The 19,028-nt window shown below is 39.2% G+C and overlaps 3 protein-coding genes across 3 annotated transcripts in view; 2 read left to right on the top strand and 1 right to left on the bottom strand.

Moving 5' to 3' along the window:
- The first annotated feature begins 1,702 nt into the window (after window positions 1–1,702).
- Window positions 1,703–4,726, top strand: LOC146977534 (hatching enzyme 1.2-like). The gene is made up of 8 exons (XM_085792438.1): window positions 1,703–1,792; window positions 2,442–2,445; window positions 2,792–2,854; window positions 2,956–3,096; window positions 3,245–3,362; window positions 3,454–3,632; window positions 3,947–4,028; window positions 4,536–4,726. The coding sequence occupies exons 1-8, from the start codon at window positions 1,703–1,705 to the stop codon at window positions 4,705–4,707; spliced, it is 849 nt and encodes a 282-aa protein (XP_085648564.1). The 3' UTR covers window positions 4,708–4,726.
- Window positions 4,727–5,203: 477 nt separating this feature from the next.
- Window positions 5,204–10,335, bottom strand: LOC146977533 (cystatin). Its single transcript, XM_085792437.1, has 5 exons — window positions 10,013–10,335; window positions 9,731–9,892; window positions 6,421–6,572; window positions 6,176–6,277; window positions 5,204–5,413 (listed from the first exon to the last, which is right to left on the bottom strand). The coding sequence occupies exons 2-5, from the start codon at window positions 9,816–9,818 to the stop codon at window positions 5,318–5,320; spliced, it is 438 nt and encodes a 145-aa protein (XP_085648563.1). The 5' UTR covers window positions 9,819–9,892; window positions 10,013–10,335; the 3' UTR covers window positions 5,204–5,317.
- A 6,247-nt stretch (window positions 10,336–16,582) lies between these two features.
- The window catches only part of il11ra (interleukin 11 receptor subunit alpha), a 49,261-nt gene continuing 46,815 nt past the window's right edge, over window positions 16,583–19,028 (top strand). Inside the window, exon 1 of the mRNA XM_085793839.1 lies at window positions 16,583–16,658. The gene's annotated coding sequence lies outside the window, so the exon portion shown is untranslated. The remainder of the gene's footprint in view (window positions 16,659–19,028) is intronic.

Here is a 19,028-nt window from a genome sequence, read left to right as displayed (position 1 = left end):
ATAAACAATGGCCAGCAAACAGACTGATTCCTTTACAATACAGGGGATTGGAGCAAGTTTCAATCAATAAAACAAAAAATAAACGTGTAATTTTAAAGTACATTTATTAGTCATCTATACATACAGTACGTTGTCTGTCTCTGTTTTTTATCCTGCCTGCACCCTCTTGAGGGTGTTTGACTACACCGACCAGCTCTCTGTTCTCTGATGTTCACCAAGAAGCTCATTAAAGCTCATTGGCCAAATCCACTTTGTCTCTGAGACAGCAGCAGAACCTTAATGAGAGATTTTTGGACCGGTCATTTCCTCGCTCCGCTTGTGCAGCCAAAATTTGTTCCAAAGAAACCAAAACCTGACAGGCTGAACGGTCGGGAAATGTCTAATATTGTCAATGAGACATCCAGAACATTGTAATTTGATCTAATGGAGTATCAATCAAAACAAACCTGATATAAAGCTTGCGTGACAAGTTGGAACTAGTCAACATGTCAGATGTATTGCAATGAAATGATTTCTCAACCTTGAAGCTAATTAAGGATGAATAAAGCTGTAGAGTAACTGTTAAGGGGTTAAAGAAGCTTAAAGTTCCCTGTGTGTGTGTGTGTTTGAAACATGAAACTGCTTACAAGTGGAAAACACTGTTGCCCTAATAGTTAAATAACAGTGCAATGTAGAGCGAGCTGTTCTGCCAAGCTGTTTAGTGGCAAAGACTTTATAATCCTTTGCCAGCCCACCAGACACAGCCTCATATTACCCAGCAGCACTGAGTCTAATTTTCCTCTGACATGATGAAGAAGGACTAAATGAGAATAAATGGTAACTGGAAGTTTTACCGATGGACCGAGTTTCCATGATGCAGAACCAAGAGTCCAAACCAGAACATTATGCCTTTAAGAGATGGAAAGAGTACTTCAGTGACAGGGCATTTATTATCATTTTGTAGCTGTTGAAAAGAGGGGATCCCTGTCGTCTCAAAAGAAAATCCAGTGTCTGTTTTTATACATTGATTTTGATTTTAACAGAGATAACAAATTACTTTTTTGTCAGCAGTTCACTTCTCTGACAGGATTTTTGTTTCTTTAAAGAAAAAAATCTAAATAAAAGAAATGTGTTAACTGTAACAAATGTACCTAAAAGATATGCACTTCACTGTATACCTTGTTTATAATGAACTAAAAAGAAATAATTTAAAAAAAAAGACCTTAAAAATACAACTACTACTTCCACCAGACAGTATGTCCAGGTAGAGGACATTTGAAACCTTTGGGTGTAAACTGTTGTATTTGTACCTATTTACACTTTGGTGTGTGTTTTTGCATAGGATTAACACAGGTCTTTTGTACTTGTACCAACATGTGAGTCAAATGACTTCAGCTAAGATGAGCACCTTGTCTCTAATTCAGCACCAGTGCTTTCTAATGAATATACATGGTCTTTTTTTTTTCTTTTTACATCTGGAGCTCATTATCTGACAGTTATTCTGCCTCGTTTGCCACCTGAGAAGGTTCAGGGTGTTTCCTTGTGGAGTTGATCCTCTCTTTAAAATGTTTGTCCAGGAGTCAATTTATTGTCTTTACAATAAGACTGTTTAGCAGTCCCTCCCTCTTTGGCTGTATATAACCTGGACTGAAACCTTTGTGGTTACTGGGCCATAACAATCTTCCTGAGGTAATTCATTGTCAGTATCTCTCACATAACCAAGATGAAGCTGAATCTCTTCTCTGCTGTCTTTGCCGTCCTGCTGGGCCTCTCAACACAAAGCTACTCTCTGGTAAGACAACATCTCCAGAACGTCAATAGGTTTTCAGTTATATCTGTATTAAAAGGAAAAACTAACTGTCAGTCTGACATAATTTAAGAGAGAGTTAAACCACTGATCCCAACTCATCCTCATCAATTTTAGAAGTAGCAATTTTGAGCTACCAGCTACAATTAGAGCTAGTTGCTCTTTTCCTGAACCTCTTAAATACTCATTACGATTATTTAAAAACAAATTGTAAGGTTTGTTAAGACAAAACACACTCTCGCCTGTGCAGTAACAGTTATATTAATAATGCCAACTACACTTTCCAAACGGGATCTGTCTTTCAATGTCTGGTCATCAACACACTTGTCTGTCAGTGCAGTGGAGTCAAGCACTGTTTTGGATTGATCGCTAAATATTTCACCATGTTTCTCTCATCACACTCATCTATAGTCCAGGTCAACTCAAAACATGCATTTTTGAATTATAGTTTGGTTTTGAATGAAGTTATGAAATTTGATCCACTGAGATTCATATAAATAATGAAAGGACATTTAGATGAGGAACATAGATGCAATAAGCAAAGGAAATCCAGTATATATGTTCAACAGAAAAAAAGACATGGATTTGTTTGTAAATCTTTAAGGAAATATATTTCTAACTCTTGTGTTCTTCTCTGCGGCTGCAACTTCTGGAGGAGGGTGAGATGATGTTTCTCATTATTTGGTTTTACACACTTCTTATTAACCTTTAGAGAATTGCCACTTGTGACATGTGAAAACATGTTGCAATGCCATATTAAAAATATATATTTAATCTATATGCAAGTTTATTAAAACAGCGGAATAATACATATTTTTATTGGCTGGCCATGTCTGTAGATATTTAAAACTGTCCTGATTTCTAATAAGTTTCATTTAAAATTTACGGTGTATGTTTAATGTTTTTATTCTACAGTATATGTACATACAGTATATTTATTTTAATTTCATGTACATATGAGTGTGTATGCAATGCTTCCTCTGAACTGAATCTTATTATTATTAGGTGAGAAAACCAATTTGCGTCCCCATTTAGACATAACCTCCAAAATTCTTGAGGTCAATAAAGGTAGGTTTCACATCACAGCTCATATCTGTAACAGTCAGTGTACTCTGTGTGTGGCCATCTTTATTTATTTTATAATCTATCCACATCATGTCTTATTCCAGGCCTGAGCCATATTTTGGTGGAAGGAGACGTTGCTCTGCCAAAGACAAGGAATGCCAAGAAATGCTGGGACGGTTATTGCAAATGGCCAAAATCCTACAGTGGACTGGTCAGAGTCCCCTATGTCATCAGTGATTATTTCTGTAAGAGCTCAGTGATTTATTACAAAAATAATTTCCTCTTTGTTTATAGTTGAGGATTTTCCATTTAAATGTTATTATTAAGTGTTATTAATGATCATTTGTTTTGGAAGAGATCAGTTCATGCTCAAGTCTTCTGTTTTCATTACAGATGACAGTGAGAAGACCTATATTAAAGAGGCTATGGAAACCTTTCACCAGAAAACCTGTGTTCGTTTTGTTCCTTATTACGGTCAGTCTGACTACCTGAGGATCAAGAGTGAAATGGGGTGAGTGCCGGATGGAAGTTCTGGAAGTGCTGAATGAAATGTAACCTGTCAGGATTGGAACCGGTCACTCTATCCTTAACTGTCACTGCAGGTGTTGGTCCACTATCGGTAGAAATGGAGGCGAGCAGGTGCTGTCTCTGTCGGCCTTCGGTTGTCTGGATCGTGGGATCATTCAGCACGAGCTCCTGCACGCACTGGGCTTCTACCATGAGCACACGAGGAGCGACAGGGACCACTACGTCAAGATCAACTGGGCAAATGTCCCAGCAGGTCAACTTTGAAATATATTTTTCATAGTCTCTACAGATAGGCCTAAGCTATTGGATATTACGATATTTGTTAATATAGATATGGGAACTCTAACATTATTCAACCAACTGCTGTATCTTTGTTCATATTTTCTGTTATAACGTATTTCTGACAAACATCATCAGAAGATATCATGTGTTATGTATAATATAATGAATGTGATCCTCATTATGACTGAGATGTATGCAGGAGGCCCAGAATTAATTATAGTAATATTTTTTGGAGCTTTATAGAAAAAGTTGACTGTTAATTGTATTGTGTTTTTGAATCAACAGCTCATGCATCCAACTTCCACAAAAAGAACACCAACAACTTGAACACACCATATGACTATTCCTCTGTTCTGCATTATTCAAGGTAACACCTCTTTATCTCTTTATTAGCACCATAGTGATCAAGACCTGTCTGTTTGCTGCTTGATGTCAGATGGGTAATCAGTGCCGACTAGAACTATTTCTGTTGAAAACAGCAGCCTGCTGCTGAACATGAAGTTTAAAGTTAAGTGATAATAAAGTTTGCGTGACACAAAACCAAAACAATAAGACGAAACCCACTCAAATGGAAGTGCAGAGTCAGGTATAATAATCCCCTGGTAGATTCAGCAGCTTTAATAATAGAATCTCTGCAGGGGATTCACGGCTCATTTTCTACTTGAAATTATAAAGCCAAGTCCCAGCAGCCTAAATAAGCCATAAAATGTTTATGTGCACAAAGAGCAATGTGAGGGAAAAAAAAACAAAAACATTATTGAACCATTAGGGGAAAAAAAATATATAGGCTACTGTATTTATCAGTCTTAAATAATCCAGCGTTTAATAGAGAAAAAAATGATTCCATTATTAAATGATTTTATTTATTTTCTAGGACTGCCTTCACATCAGTGTTTGGAGCAGACACTATTACTCCTATCCCAGATTCACATGTACCTATTGGACAGAGGGATAACATGTCTGATACTGACATCCTCAGAGTCAATAGGCTGTATGAATGTGGTAAGTATACATCTGGAAATGTATTTGCATTTTTGCCTCACTGAATTGAAGGGAGACATTCACTAAACCAGCATAATACATTTTACATATATTCTGTGTTTCTTTTCAGATACTTAAAAGGAAAAGAAGAAACCTACAGACACTGCACACACTGTTGTTTCAAAAGCCTTATGAGTGGCAATGTGTGTCGACAGATTATTCTGTAAAACTCATCAATGAAATAAATAATGGCCAAAAAAACACTAGATCTGTATCTCTTCTGTTGTGTAAGCACCCTTTATTGTAATGTTGTTGTTTTGTTTTTTCCTGAAATCTGTCAAATGAAAAAAAAAAAGTTGTTTTCATGGTAATGAAATGAAGTGCAAAGACAGTAAATAAAACCATAGCAAATAAAGTAAATGGATAAGGAATAATATCTAAGATACAACACAACTACAGGCGCCAAACTACAAATAATCCCCATCCCATGGTAACAGAAGTCAACATCTGCCCCTGGTCACTTTTTCCAAACACATTTTTATGAGACCAGTGTTGTGGTGATCTGCTACCAACCCACACATCCACCACTTCATCTGAGCTGGAAAACATTTCCTCTTTAAAAAAACATCATCATAGCCTCAAGCTTTAGAGTTAAAACTGTGTTGAAATGTTCAGTTAAATCTTCTCCACAATTTTCTTGCACTTATGACTCCGCAGCTCATGCTGGTTGTTGCGAGGGTCGAGTGTCACCTGGAAGTGACACTTCAGTTGCTGTGGAGGGGGAAACAACAATGACTGTGACATAGGAAGTGGGAAACATTAGAAATACTGTATGATGCACTATTATTACATGATAGTCATGATAATCTTCAACAAATTAAGTAATTTCCAACCATTTCATACAGACTTCTTCTTTTACTTTTACTCTTCAGATATTGTTTCATCTTTTCAAGATTGATTCAGCAATTTCGGTAACACTTATACTTGAATAGGTATTCATAAGATTGACATAAAACTGTCATAACCATGACATAACAGCTGTCATAAACATCAATGAATACTTATGACAGCTGTTGTTAAGTGCATTCGGTAAGTTATGTCACTTTTGATGCAAAGTTGACATTATTTGAGATGTCCTTGTTATGAGAACTTGACATAATTTTTAAAGTTTGGCAATTAGGTCTGCTATGACAGTTTAAATTGTCTTTATGTCAAGTTGTCAGAACAAAAACATCTCAAACAAAGTCAACTTTGCATTAAAAGTGACATAACTTACCGAATGACACTTAACGACAGCTGTCATAAGTATTCATTGATGTTTATGACAGCTGTTATGTCATGGTTATGACAGTGTTATGTCAATCTTATGAATACCTATTCAAATAAAGTGTTACCGCAATTTCTTCACTTAATTCAGCATTGTTTCAACAATTTATTCAGCTCATTCAGCTTTCAGCATTCACCCGTATTCCCTTCAGGAAATGCATTTTCTAATTCATTTTAATATAAGACACAAAGGAAAGCAAAATCTACCTTTTTCTCAAGATTGCAGGTGTGCAGGTCATGGTTCTCAGACTTGAGACATTTGGTTTTTCCCAGGACTGCATCAATCTTAAAGTTGATCATGCTGGTCACCTGATGACATGGCCAGACAAGAGAACATATTAAGTGATTGGATGTCATATATATATATATATATATATATGTCATATATATATATATATTCATATTGAGGTGAAGATGGCGTATTGGAGGGTGAGATTTCCTTTATTTCTAACCTGAGACTGTGCAGTGGTGATGGAGACCAGTTTGAACATCCGCTTGTTTTTGGAGTGCGTGTTAAACATCTTCACGGCGTGTTGAGCTGCCTGCTGCACCTCCTCTGACTCTGGGCTCCTCTCAAACCAGCCCCCCAAGAGAGGCACTTTTTCTGTTAAAAAATTTAAAAATACACACACGGCAACAAGCACAAGGTGAATTACCGAAAATCTGGCAGAGCTATTTGCTAATTGTTTATATCTGTATAATTATAGATCATGGCACAGCACTTAAATACACATAATGAATGAGCTTCAATCAAAAGCGTTATACTCATACACTGACGCAAGTTGCTCAAGCATAAACACACACATATACACAAGCAGGCAGTGTTTTGATTTAGTGAGCTCCCTTTGGAGTACTCATGCTCCTTCATGCTGAAAATTTGCTGTTTCAGTTCAGAACATCAATCAAAGACTTGGAAACTGAGAGACCACCAAACCCTGGACTCAGACAGTTCTACACTGCCAAACCCAAGCCTCCATCATCAGGGTATAAAACAGATTTTCACAGAGAAATAAAAGCAAAGTTTAGAGATAATAGCTCCGGGTCTTGTTAACGTGGGTGGCCAAGCTAGTCAGACTGTTGTTTTTAGCCACAGCAGTGGAGCAGCTCTAGGCCAGTCCATGCATCACTCTGGGCCAGGCAGAAACATCTCAATGCCAATCGAACAGATTGCAACAAAACTCTACACAGATAATCATGGTCCCGAGAGGACGAAGCCTACTGACATTTAGAAACCACTGACCTTTCATTAAGCAGCATTTAGCAGATCAAAATGTTCACTCATACAATGAAATATCTCAAAATTTACCAGATGGATTTACACTTAGCAGATATTCATGGTTCTCTGAGGATGAATCCTACAAACTTTGTCAAACCTTTGACTGTTCTCCTCATGCCACCTTAAGGTTGATATTTAGTTTTGAGTTAAATTGCTAAACCATGGAACAGCTTGCCATTAAATTTACTGACTCCTTCACTTTTTAATCCTGTGACACCATCTGGTCAGATATTTAATTCCTTGCGGTGCTTTTCATGACTAAATGCCTCATCAACTTCGGCTGTACTTTGAGTTTATCACCAACTGGTAAGTGTTAGTGAGTGTTAAATTTAATTAAGTGAGCATTACACCTGCTAAACGTTCATATTGTGACATTGTCATTGTGAGCACTGCCCTGCCTGCTCACTAACACTGTCACTATCCAGTTCTGTGTCGCTCCAGGACATCTCAACCTTGAAACCTGTAAAAGTTGAAAATCCTGCTTGTGCTTCTCTCCAGCTGTCACAGCGCGTTCTGTTTCCTCCCTGTTGAGCTCAAAATATGATTCACTGTGGTCCAGCGCTACGTAACGGCTGGGTGTGTTCAATATTGTCAATAGGCCTGAAAAAGAACAGCTTAGGGTTGGTTTCTAGAATAGTTGTGAGAACACTGATAAAGTCAACCGCTGTTGCCATTGTAATGATATCATGGACTGAGAATCTGGGGTCAGGTCATACATAGGACACTTCAGACTCAGAGACAGACTGTCTGACCAGCAATCCATTGTTTGGGAGTGATGCATGCACATGTGTGGGTTTATATAGTATGTCTTCTCCAGGGGATAGTATCCATATTATCTAGGATGACAATCCAAGTTAACCTGCTAATATTTGTAACTGTCCATCGCTGAGGAACAGTAAATACTCTCCAGAAAATTCTCCATCTGGCTCACACTACTGCCATCACAGAGACCACTGATTAACCTCCTGATTGCTGCAGCACGGAATTTCCACTTGATGTTGCCTCTGCGTTTGTGGAACCATTTTTGTGTTGTATACTGTATGTAATAAAAATGTTTACTTGGAATCAAACCTTCAATTTGCTTCTCTACTAAACATTTATATTATACAGGTATGCCCAGGTCTGAACTAAACAGTGAAACCGTTCACGAACAGAGGCCGCGGATGTTTGACAAATATGGGAAACAGGTTCAGAGTGTAAGTGATGGATTAGGTTTCTTCCCCTAAACAGTTCCAAACCAAACTCTGCTCAGCCTCTGTCAACTTTCTGTGACTGCTGGCTGAGCCAAACGTTCTGACTCACTGTACCCAACCAGACTTGAGCACAGATTCCCCTTCTGCAGGCTGAGTACACAAGCACACAACTCATTCTGCCCTTCTGTCACACAGGCACTCCCTGTCAGAAAGACGTGCAAATACCCATTTTTGAATTGAATCACTTCATTGTTGCACTTGACACTGTTAGTAATCAATGAGCAATGGGTATTGCAAGCTCTTTTTTCTCATTATCTTCAATTGTTAAGGTTTTTTTTTTCTGTTCTATGCTTATAGTTTGTGGTCTTTTTTACCAAATTTAAGTTGAATTCAGTTCAATCTTTTTAGTGCTTCTCCTGTAAATAGTAACATAACATGTTTCTAATTTGATTTAATTGTTCTGAAAGCAGGAGGTGAAAATGTCAGAGTTGCAAATGTTTTGTTTGGCTGGGTTCTGGATTAGTCATGATTCTGACACAGATGCCTGTGCTGCTGTACTGTAATGTTTGCATGCAGGAGCTTTGTTGTGCTCATATTTTCTCATCTTGTAAGACCTGTTTTTTTTTTCTTCAGGTTTTTAAAAAGATGCTTGCATAGCACAAAGCTTTTCTGAAGAGGTATTTACTTCCTCTATGCAAAACATCTGATCCTGACACTCATTACAAAACCATTACAATAAAATATTAGCAGATGAGAATTAAAGCTGATTTTACTGAGAGAAACTATCCTGGACTTGACTCAGCTCACATTAAATTACATTCAGATTTCTTTTATCCATATATTATCCATATAAAAATCTATTAAGGCACCAGTGACACCTCTACAGACAATTTAAATGATTTAGTATAATGTTGTCCCGAGTTAAAATAATCACAAAAAGAGTCATATGAGAAAAATATGGGCAAGTAGAAAGTCAAATATTCCTGTTTGTGTTGCATTTTATCTAATTAAGGACACAAAAGACCCACGTATCAATTGTAAATACGTAGTTAGGGTTGTAAATATTTCCTTTTGATTGTCCAGTCCACAGTCAAAACCTCCAAAGGATTATGTTACCACTTCTTGTTATCAGGCCACAACATCCGTCCCTTCACAGACAGACAGAGGAGACAGGCCTGTTCTCTCTCTAACCGTATACTTTTATCTAACTTCCCTGTCTGTAACAACAGGCCCCACATCCATACAACATGACACTCATATCACATTCATTGTCCACATGACATTACCACTTACTTGTTGTGATGACTTCCTCCACAACCTGATCCCCCACACACAGCTGGACAAGTGACAGACATATCAGCGCTGACACCGGGAGAGACATCTTCACTGACAAACTGATCTGCCAAACTACTTGTTAGTCCCACAGCGGTCAGAGCAAACTGGTGCTTTTTAGATCTGTAGAGAAACAAAATAAGACAGCAGCTGAGAAAATGGGAAATTAAAATACAGGAAAAATAACCTGAAAATGCTCAAATGATATTTAGAGAAAATTATATAAGGACAATTAATATTTACCTTTGCCTCTGTTGAGAAAATAGGACTTGAGCTGGTGAACGCTGGAGCAACAGTGAGACAGAGAGAGACAGAGCAATAACAGTGAGGAGGAGAGAGTGAGTGAGTGAGGGAGGGAGGGGCTGGGTGTCGGTAGTGAACAGGATTTAACCTCTGGTATGTCTAACCAGTCAGTGAAGACCACACCCACTCACTGACTGGCAATGACGCCATGTAGGGATTTAACAACCATCAGCGGCTTTGGTGTGTGTGTGTGTTTGTGTGACAGAGAGTGCGTATAACAGAGAGGGCAGAGTATAGGGGGGGGGGTATGTGCTTTTGTGTGTGTGCAGTGTGCTCGTGTTTCTGTGCCCTTTATGTGTTTGCATTCATGTGTGTCAAGTGGGTGTGTTGCCTGCCAATGTGATTTATCTGTGTTGATGTGTGCACATACGTTTGGTTGTTTTTTGTTGTTTTTTTTGTTTTTCTTCACAAGAGAACAAGGTACTTCATTCTGCGCCGCTCTGACTCAAACTCAGCAAGTACAGCATCTGCTGGCAGACACTGAGTCACAGCGCAAACCATAGCTCACAGCAGAACCACATTAGACGCTTGTTCTAACAACATCAACACCCTATCCTGTTCAGAACACTGTGTCATCATGTGATTAAGGGTTGACGGTACTCAGATAGTTGTGAATAAAGGCCCAAACATGAGTGAGTGGAAGTGAGCAGGATTAATCTGCTGGGTTTCTGCTGTTGTAAGGATGTTAGCTGACTGACCAGGAGGAAGAGGAAGTCCACAACAAGCTGACACAGACAACAGCGCTGGCATGTTATCCTCAGCAGCCATGGTGCAAAATGAGCTTTCTTTTAGAGGTGTGTTTCTAGCCAGTGATGTGAGTCCAATACTCACTCTCCTTGAAACTCTGTTTGGATGGCTTTGAGATGCTAATGTATTTCAGCCTTTTGATGAAAACATGTATCTCCACCTGCTTGATGCCAACAGTGAAACAACAGGAAAACAAACAGTAGCTACATCAAAACAATGAGCTGTTTTCGTAGTTGTGCGTGGTGCAAAGGTGGAGGCTTGGAAGTGGTGATTGGCTGCTGCTGAAGTTTGATGTGAAGTTCTCCATGAAGTCGTTGCTAGGATACAGACTAAACATCCTGTGACAACATAATATCAGGGGACTTCAGTCATGTTTCCCTGATGGATTCACTGTGATGGAGAGATGTGCACTGAAGATGGTAGAGGCCTTTCTGAACAACTGGGATCCTCCACTTCATAAGGAACACCTTGATGGACCAAAAACATAGCGGTGCTGGACGGCTCCTCTCTCTTTGCTGCAGGATGGAGAGATATAGAAGATCCATTGTACCTTCAGCTATAAGGCTTTTAATTTTTCTGCAAACTGTAGATGTGCTGTCAGACAAATTAACTTTACTTTGGGGATTAATAAAGTCATTCTTATCTTATCTTATCTTGTCTTACCTTATTTTGTCTTATCTTAAAAGACGCCAAATCTCCATGAATGAAAGAATGAATGAATTTATTTATTTATTTAAAACATAAAAACAATAAAATAAAATAAAAAATAAAAAATAAAAATACAAATAATAGAGCAGTGTCCAAAAAGGAGCAGGTAGAAGTATATGACCCTACCCCTTTCTTACTTATCTATTAATAAATCTATAATTTTAATTTGAAGCAGTAGAGCTGTGCAGTGATAATTTTCTGTATATTTGTCTTATTGTCTATGCATATAAAGAAAGATTAATGCAAATTGCACATAGCTTGAACAACCTTGGTATTTTTGTATGGGTTATTGATGAGGTTTAAATTACTGATACGAACACCTTATCCATGATGGTCACAGGAGTTTTTTTTCCCTTATTAATGGCAACATCACTCAGTCAGTCAGTCCAACAATTTTTGTCCAGGCTGGAATATCTGGAAGAAAAAAAAAAACTTGATGGATGGATTGCCAAATATGCATACCCAGATGATGAATCCCATGTTTTGGAGTTTTGTCTCTAGCACCATCAGCAGGTGGGAGGCAGGTGGTGTCACCTCGATCGCAGGAGAAGGTACCAGGTTCAATCCCCTTTCTGGGTGGAGTTTGTATGTTCTCCCTGGATTCTTTTCAGGTTCTCTCATTAGGTGAAGTGGCAACTCTAAGTTTCCAAGAAGTGTGAATGTGACTGTGTGAGTATTGTTTGTCTCCATGGGTGTACCCTACCCTCACCCTATGTCAGCTGGAATTGGCTCAGCAACCCTGCATGAATGAGCAGTGTTAGTCAATAGATGGACCACCAACAGCTGGACATTTTCCAGTTGTTTAATTTATCTCTATAAGTTTCTAACACCAGTTGGCACAGTTTTAGGTCCAGACATCAATGCTCTCCAGAGGGTTATTCCCAGTGGCTTTGACAGTGTAAACAAGCTGCACTGGTTTCCGTCTCTACGTCGCTTGTTTGATGACTAATTCTCCTCATATGGCAGCGATAGCGTACCAATATAAACAGTGTCTGGAGGACGTAACACCACACCTCATACTCAAACAGCTAAAGCATAAAGCACATTGGCCAAATCCCCACTGAAGTGTGTGCCTGTGTGTTTTCCCCGTCAACCTTTGATGTTATGTGGAACAGTGGACTCGGCTTGATGTTGATGTGGGAAGGTTGGTTGATGTGTTTTTGTCGTTTTGTATTGTGAAAATGTAAGAAGAATATTTAAAGAGTGACTTCAGTGATCTCCTGACTTTAGTTAAATGGATTCCCCCCGGGTTCCCTGTGGTGTTTGACACAGCTCTACTGTTCATGAGAGAAACAGAGAGAACTTAATTTTCATTTGCATATACAATGCAACTGTTGTCTCTTTTCATGTGAGCAATAACATCATGTGTTTAGTTGCTATACACAATAATAACATTATGTGTATATTATAGTAATTAGATACAATTATAGGTGCAAATTAGAGTGCAGTGTGCATGTGTCTGATGAGAAGGTGCCTGTATGTGTGGTAAATGTGGAGGTTTAGTGTGTAGTGTGTGTAGGGGGGAGGGCTGTGTTTCTGAGAAAGCTGTTTCTCAGTTTGTTTGTGCGTGATGTGATTGCCCTGCAGGCTACCTTTAACCACATGGTAGCAGCCGGTCACACAGATGATGGCGTGGGAGTCAGACGCCATGACTCACCGGGCGGGCTGCCTTTTCCCACAGGGCGAGTGGTAATGTTAGGAGTCCATGTGTACACTACTACATCTTACACCATGTATAAACCCTATACAGCCGTCAACAGTGTGTAAGGAACCAGAACGTCCAGCAGAGGGAAGCAACAGCATGTCATATGCTGCGACAGGTGGCTGAGAAAGCAAAACTGAAAACAGCTTTTTCTTAGACAAGAACACATTAACAACCATTTTTAATGAGGGGGGAACTGGAATACAATCAGCTTCCATCATTAGGGCAGAGTACAATGGTAATTGGAGCAAAATGTCCCATGAGGGTCATAAGTTTACTCTCTCTCTGCCACGCTAGTATTCTTTAACAGACTGACTCCTGATTGCATACAATTAATGAATTACCTTTATGCAAGGTCAGTCTATTTACGAATTTGCCAATCAGGGATTATTTGCAGTATTTTAAACCTACATTTGTAAAGCAATGTATATTGTAATCTATCCCTTAGCTATAATGCTTATCTGTGAAGGGGCACAGGCAGGGAACTGGAGCCATTCCTACAACCTGGACAGGTCACCAGAGTCATCTATTAATCTAATGTGTAGGAGGAGAATAAACAAACTCCACACAAAAAGGCCTAGGGATCAAACCAATAACTTTATTACTATGCAGCGACAGTTCTAACCACTGTAATACTATTTCACCATCGCAAAATGTTAATGCCACTAAAAAAATATGAATGAATCAGAATGATGGTGCTCAAAAATTAGAATATCTATGATAAGAGAGGTGGGAGACAAGTGGGGTAAAGGTAAGAAACAGCAATACAAACAGAGATAGCTAAATGATATACAAAAAGACCTGCCAGCCCTGACACAGAAGGACAGATAAAGACAGATGAAACAGGGATAGGCAGATGGGAACAGACTGACAGGTACATCGGCTCATGCTTTGGCGAAACAGATGGACAGGCAGATACAACTGACCAAAGGACAGACTGAAAGAAAAGTACCACACAGATGGACAAGCGGTCAGTAAACAAGGAGCAGATGTAGGCTGAATTCAGCCACACCACAAACTACGCCTTCATTTTGTCCACAACCTTTATTTAACCAGGTGTAAAGCCACATTGGGATTAAAAATCTCTTCCTCAAGAGTGAACAGGCCAAGACAAAGGCTACAGACAGCTGTCAGACACAAACCCAGGTAATTTACAATACTAATGAGGATTGAGAATTTAGGAGCAATCACAATTTTCATTGCAAGATTACATAAAATTACATGACATATGGCAGATAGCGCAGGCAAATACTTACACACCTTAAGAAAATGTACAGGACAAATAAATGAACAGATAACAGCTGATGAACCAGACAGCAGGACTCCATCAGTCTTTGTTCTTTCATTTCAGGCCTGATGGACGTTGACTGCTCTCCTGATCCTAATGAGACAAACTGTAAGTCTGCCAAGCTGCAACTGACAGGTCAGTGTCTGTAAGGGGGTGGCTGGACTTTGGAAACGGGAAATCCCCCCTTTTCAATAGAATAACTGGTGTCACTGTTTGCATGATGAGTGGACTGGACATGAACTTCCACAACTTTTCATTCAAATTGTTTGTGTCCAGTCTGTTAATCATAAAACTCAGCTGGAGGGGACGTGAGCGGCCGTTTTTTGCTCGGAAGGAGATTTGGGTCAAAGGTCAAAGTTGCTTCACGAATAAACAACCTAAAATAGAGTGTGTGGCGTGTACTTTTGTGTACTATTGTAAGTGGTTTTCAAGGTAGAAAAAAATAAGATATATATAAAATATTTTAGAGTCATATTTTTTTTTCATAATATGTATTTTCACATTGACGTTTGACATATGGCATTAAACAAAATAAGTAGAAGGTTAACAATACTGAACTTATGATTATAAAATCTAATGAAAATGATACAGGATAGAGCCAACAGTTAAGAGGCTACACCTGCACAGTTGGGTGTAATCTGATATGACATCCTTGCTATACCATTTTTCCTATGGAATTCTTAAACCAGTTTCTGATGAAACTGTAAAGCTGTACAGATATTTTGATTCTACCCTGCAGTAATTTGAAATTGTTGTGGTGAACCCGTATCATGTTACAGTACAATGATATTTTCCCCATCTCTATTTACATTCAGGTGGGAGGACAAAAGGTCACTGCATTCAATGATGAGATGTTACTGTCATCCAGTGTATTGTCTGCTGCTAACAGATAGAGCTCTGGGGCTATTAATGGTTTAATGTGCTTATGCTCTCATCACATAACAGGCAAGTTATATATAAATCAGGGTCCTGTCTCTTGAAGACAGATGAACAATTAACAGGATAATTGAAAAACTACAAAAGCCTGTTTAGCCTCCACCCATGTGCACAATTGTGAAGAGAATTACTCTGAAAAATTAGCCAGATTGTTTCATGATATATGTGTAACTGCTCCTTTTCCTGTGTGGTGCTACTTGTGGTCATGAAACGATGAGCTGTTTGACAACAGTTTGTGATTTGTTTGATTGTAATGAGCTGGTTGAGGAAAAAAGCATTTGTGGACTACAGCAGCTACTCTCGTTCCATTTTAGCACACATATGTAAACAATTTGTGGAAGACAGCAGTTCGACTCAAAATGTCCTTCTTGTTGTTACCCCTAGGAGGATAACATGAATGTTTTTCTTCAGCCATCAGTGAATTGTAATGATAAATCGAATTTAATAAAGTTAGATCTCTGTGTATTTATCTTGGCACATTTTTTAAACTTTCTTTTCTCTCATTTCTCCAAAGTAAAACTTCATGAGGAAAACAAAAAGTCAGAGTAAGAGTGGTTTTTGGTGACCTTAATCCAAATTAAACAGGATTACATTCATAATCTCTAAATCATTAATTCAATTATACAGAAAATTGATAAATTATAGTGAAGTAAAAGTTTAATCACTGTGTTATTTAGAAATGGGATATTTTACATTAACTTTGCCATGAAAAAAACTTCAATACTAGGCTACATTAATTCAAAAATAATTAAAACAAAACAGAACAAAAAAATAAAACTGAAAATAAATAAGAATAGGTTTGTCTATTACATAGCCTATAGCTTGCAGTTTTAAAATCTACAAAACAAAAAAAGAGAAAATCAACACTATCCTTTCCTAATCCCGTATCTGTTTTTCCATGCCACATTCCTCAGACCTCAGACATGGGTACTGCGCTGATAGCTCGGCCTCCGTAATCCCTTTACAGTTAGGACCCGCCCACTCAATCAGATGATTGACAGCCGGCTCCTCCAACCAGACGGCGGCCGACTGGTCTGGCCTCCTCCTCTCCCCCCAGCTTCTCCTCCTGGTCCGACTTTGTTGCTCCCCTGCCCCGCTAGTCCGTCTCCAGTCTCTCCGGGGAGCCGTGGAACAGCTCGACCAAATCCCAGCCATGGAAGGCGACAACATAATAATGCCTGTTTGACTCGGGGACATTTTCCAAGGTGAGTTTGGTGTTATAAGTTTTTTAAAAGGGAGGGAGGGGGGAATTAGCGGCGAGGAAGCTGCGTGTGTGTGTGTGTGCGTGTGGGGGGCGAAAACTTTATCCGTCTCACTACACGGGACAGAGAGGAGGGAACCGAGGGAAATTTACTCACAGTGGGGATGTCACGTTGCTAGCATAACGCGTTGGTCCCACTTTAGCCTGTGTATCACCCTAAACACACGTCTTTTAAGTATTAATGTGCTTCCACAGAGCCTCATGAATCATTCAGTGCAATTTTACGTGTGATAATTCTGAGATAAAGTGAAAATGGGCTGTTTTCTTCACTGTTTATGAGACATGTTGCTGCAGCTGTGTTTTTGGGATTCAATTCAGTATAATTTTAACCTTTATTTGTGTCGAAAGTTATTCAAAAGGAAGAAGCAGACTACAAGCCCAATAGCCTACCTCTTATCATTGAGGAAATTTGGCTTCATATTGGATTTATCATTATTGTTTTGGCCAAGAAACATTTTTGTAGCCTAATATGATAGTGTAATAGCCTGAGTGTTGTTGTTGTGGTAGCTGTGGTTTGTGAGCTGTGTACAACCGTTTTAGTGTTTTCATAGCAGTAATAATGAAGTAGAAAATACACAGAAACTCACTTGGCAGTGTATAAATGAAGCTCTAAAATCATGAGTCACCCAGAAGCACTTGTTGATGGGATAAACAATATTACTCGTCATCCTGCTCATTCTTCTTTTTTCTTTGTATATTTATGTTCAATTGTAGTTCCGGGACAAGAGCAAAGGTTAATGTGCTGCAAGTAGAAACAAATACTGTAGGCTACACATACCCAGACAGAGACAGTGGGACGGGGTCCCACAGATGTGCATTCCTTCAGCCAGTTGAGTGATCAAGCCTTTAAATAGAGCTCAACAGGAATGCAAACAGAAAGATGAAGCCTGGTGGCGTCGCAGGAGCGGGAGTGGGAAGGAAGGTGGCACAAGGAGGCAGAGGGATGAAGCTGCCAGCCATTGCTCCAAATCTGCCGAGTCTGTTTGTTTTTCTTGGCCATTTAGGCGTTTAAAAGGAAATGTGGGTCAAAGTTCACCCAGTAACATCAGGCATCTGTAGCTCCCAGTCATTAGGAAACTCCAGGTTGGAGCTTTTTTTATTTTTTTTTATTTTAAGTGGCTGCTCTTGCATCACGAGCTTCCACATTGCACATTGCATCCCTGTGGCAGAATTTGAGCCTTACCCAGAAATCCTGTGTGATGTGACGTCAATGTGTTGCTGGTGTTTATCAAACAGGCCCGTCCTGATTCTTCAAAGAGATGATGGAGCGACAGACAAGGCAGAACCAGAATCAGCTTTATTAGCCCAGTTTGTTTGAATCCAGTTTTCTGTTGACCCTGACTGCACTTGGAGACGAGGCCATCGTCCAGGAAGACACAGAGACATAGCCAGATATTATATAATCAGATATGTAATGGACAGAGTCTGTGTTTTGGTGTTTTGTAGTTTTTCTGTCATTTTATTTGGCAGAAAATGGAAAGTCTGCTTTGAATCAGGCCTCATGATGTGTGGGGGCGGGTCCCTCTTCTATAGATGATTGCATGTTTTGATTTAACTTAGACTTTAAAGAATGATACGCATGGAAGCTATACAAAGGTAGTAAAATCCCAAGTATACATGTGGGTGTTTCAAGTACCCTGCTGCAGTCATTTATGTATTAAGATAGAATGTAAGAGCGTCATACATTGAAGGTTTTTGTCAGGGAACTGTGGCTCGTATTTTTTCACTCTCGCCTGGATGCCTTAGATGTTGTCAACGAAAGGAACTGAGGATTTTATTATAGGCTAGATGATCATCTCTTTGTATTAGGATGACAAGTTGCTCGAGATATTAGTGGTTTGCTCATTAGAACACATAATCAGTCACTGGTTTCTCAGAGTTTGTCCGTCTTTTGGGTTGAAGCTGTTCCCATCACATTTGGCTGTTTGATTGCGATTGGCCCAATTACAAATGGCTGCTTCAACCACTTTAGAAACTGTCGGTCGCTTGGAAATTTTTATAGCGAGAATTCACACTTAAAGGCTGTAGTTCGTTCAGAGTCTGTTTTCCTGCTGCACTTTAATGCGACACAACTGTTCCAGGCCGGTCTCGCAATGTTAACAATGTCTGATTTTTATTCCCAACCCTGATGGCTGTTTATTTCTTTGCCGTAAAATCCGCTCAGCTAATTGAACCTCATCAGATAAAGCTGTACAGAGACGAGTGGCTAATTGTTGTTTCGTCCTTGGTAGAGTTGCTGTAATAACTCCAGAGAGAAGCCGAACACCTGGCCCCTCCCTGCAGTATCTCCAGGGAATGCAACAGTGTTTACTGG

Source organism: Trachurus japonicus, chromosome 12 (assembly GCF_045865225.1).
Source record: "Trachurus japonicus isolate A0001 chromosome 12, Traja_1.0".
In the NCBI taxonomy this organism is placed as follows: Eukaryota; Metazoa; Chordata; class Actinopteri; order Carangiformes; family Carangidae; genus Trachurus; species Trachurus japonicus.
The sequence above is the reverse complement of the archived record's forward strand: the minus strand, read 5'-3'. Positions and strand labels throughout refer to the sequence as shown.

Bases quoted from the DNA above. Each gene is read 5' to 3' on its own strand.
- LOC146977534 (XM_085792438.1), top strand. From the start codon at position 1,703: ATGAAGCTGAATCTCTTCTCTGCTGTCTTTGCCGTCCTGCTGGGCCTC. The intron at 3,633-3,946 runs GTCAACTTTGAA...TTGAATCAACAG, and splicing joins CTGGGCAAATGTCCCAGCAG to CTCATGCATCCAACTTCCAC. The intron at 4,029-4,535 runs GTAACACCTCTT...TTTATTTTCTAG, and splicing joins TCTGTTCTGCATTATTCAAG to GACTGCCTTCACATCAGTGT.
- LOC146977533 (XM_085792437.1), bottom strand. From the start codon at position 9,818: ATGTCTCTCCCGGTGTCAGCGCTGATATGTCTGTCACTTGTCCAGCTG. The intron at 6,278-6,420 runs GTTAGAAATAAA...CCATGTCATCAG, and splicing joins TCACCACTGCACAGTCTCAG to GTGACCAGCATGATCAACTT. The intron at 5,414-6,175 runs GTAGATTTTGCT...CCCCCTCCACAG, and splicing joins CCTGCAATCTTGAGAAAAAG to CAACTGAAGTGTCACTTCCA.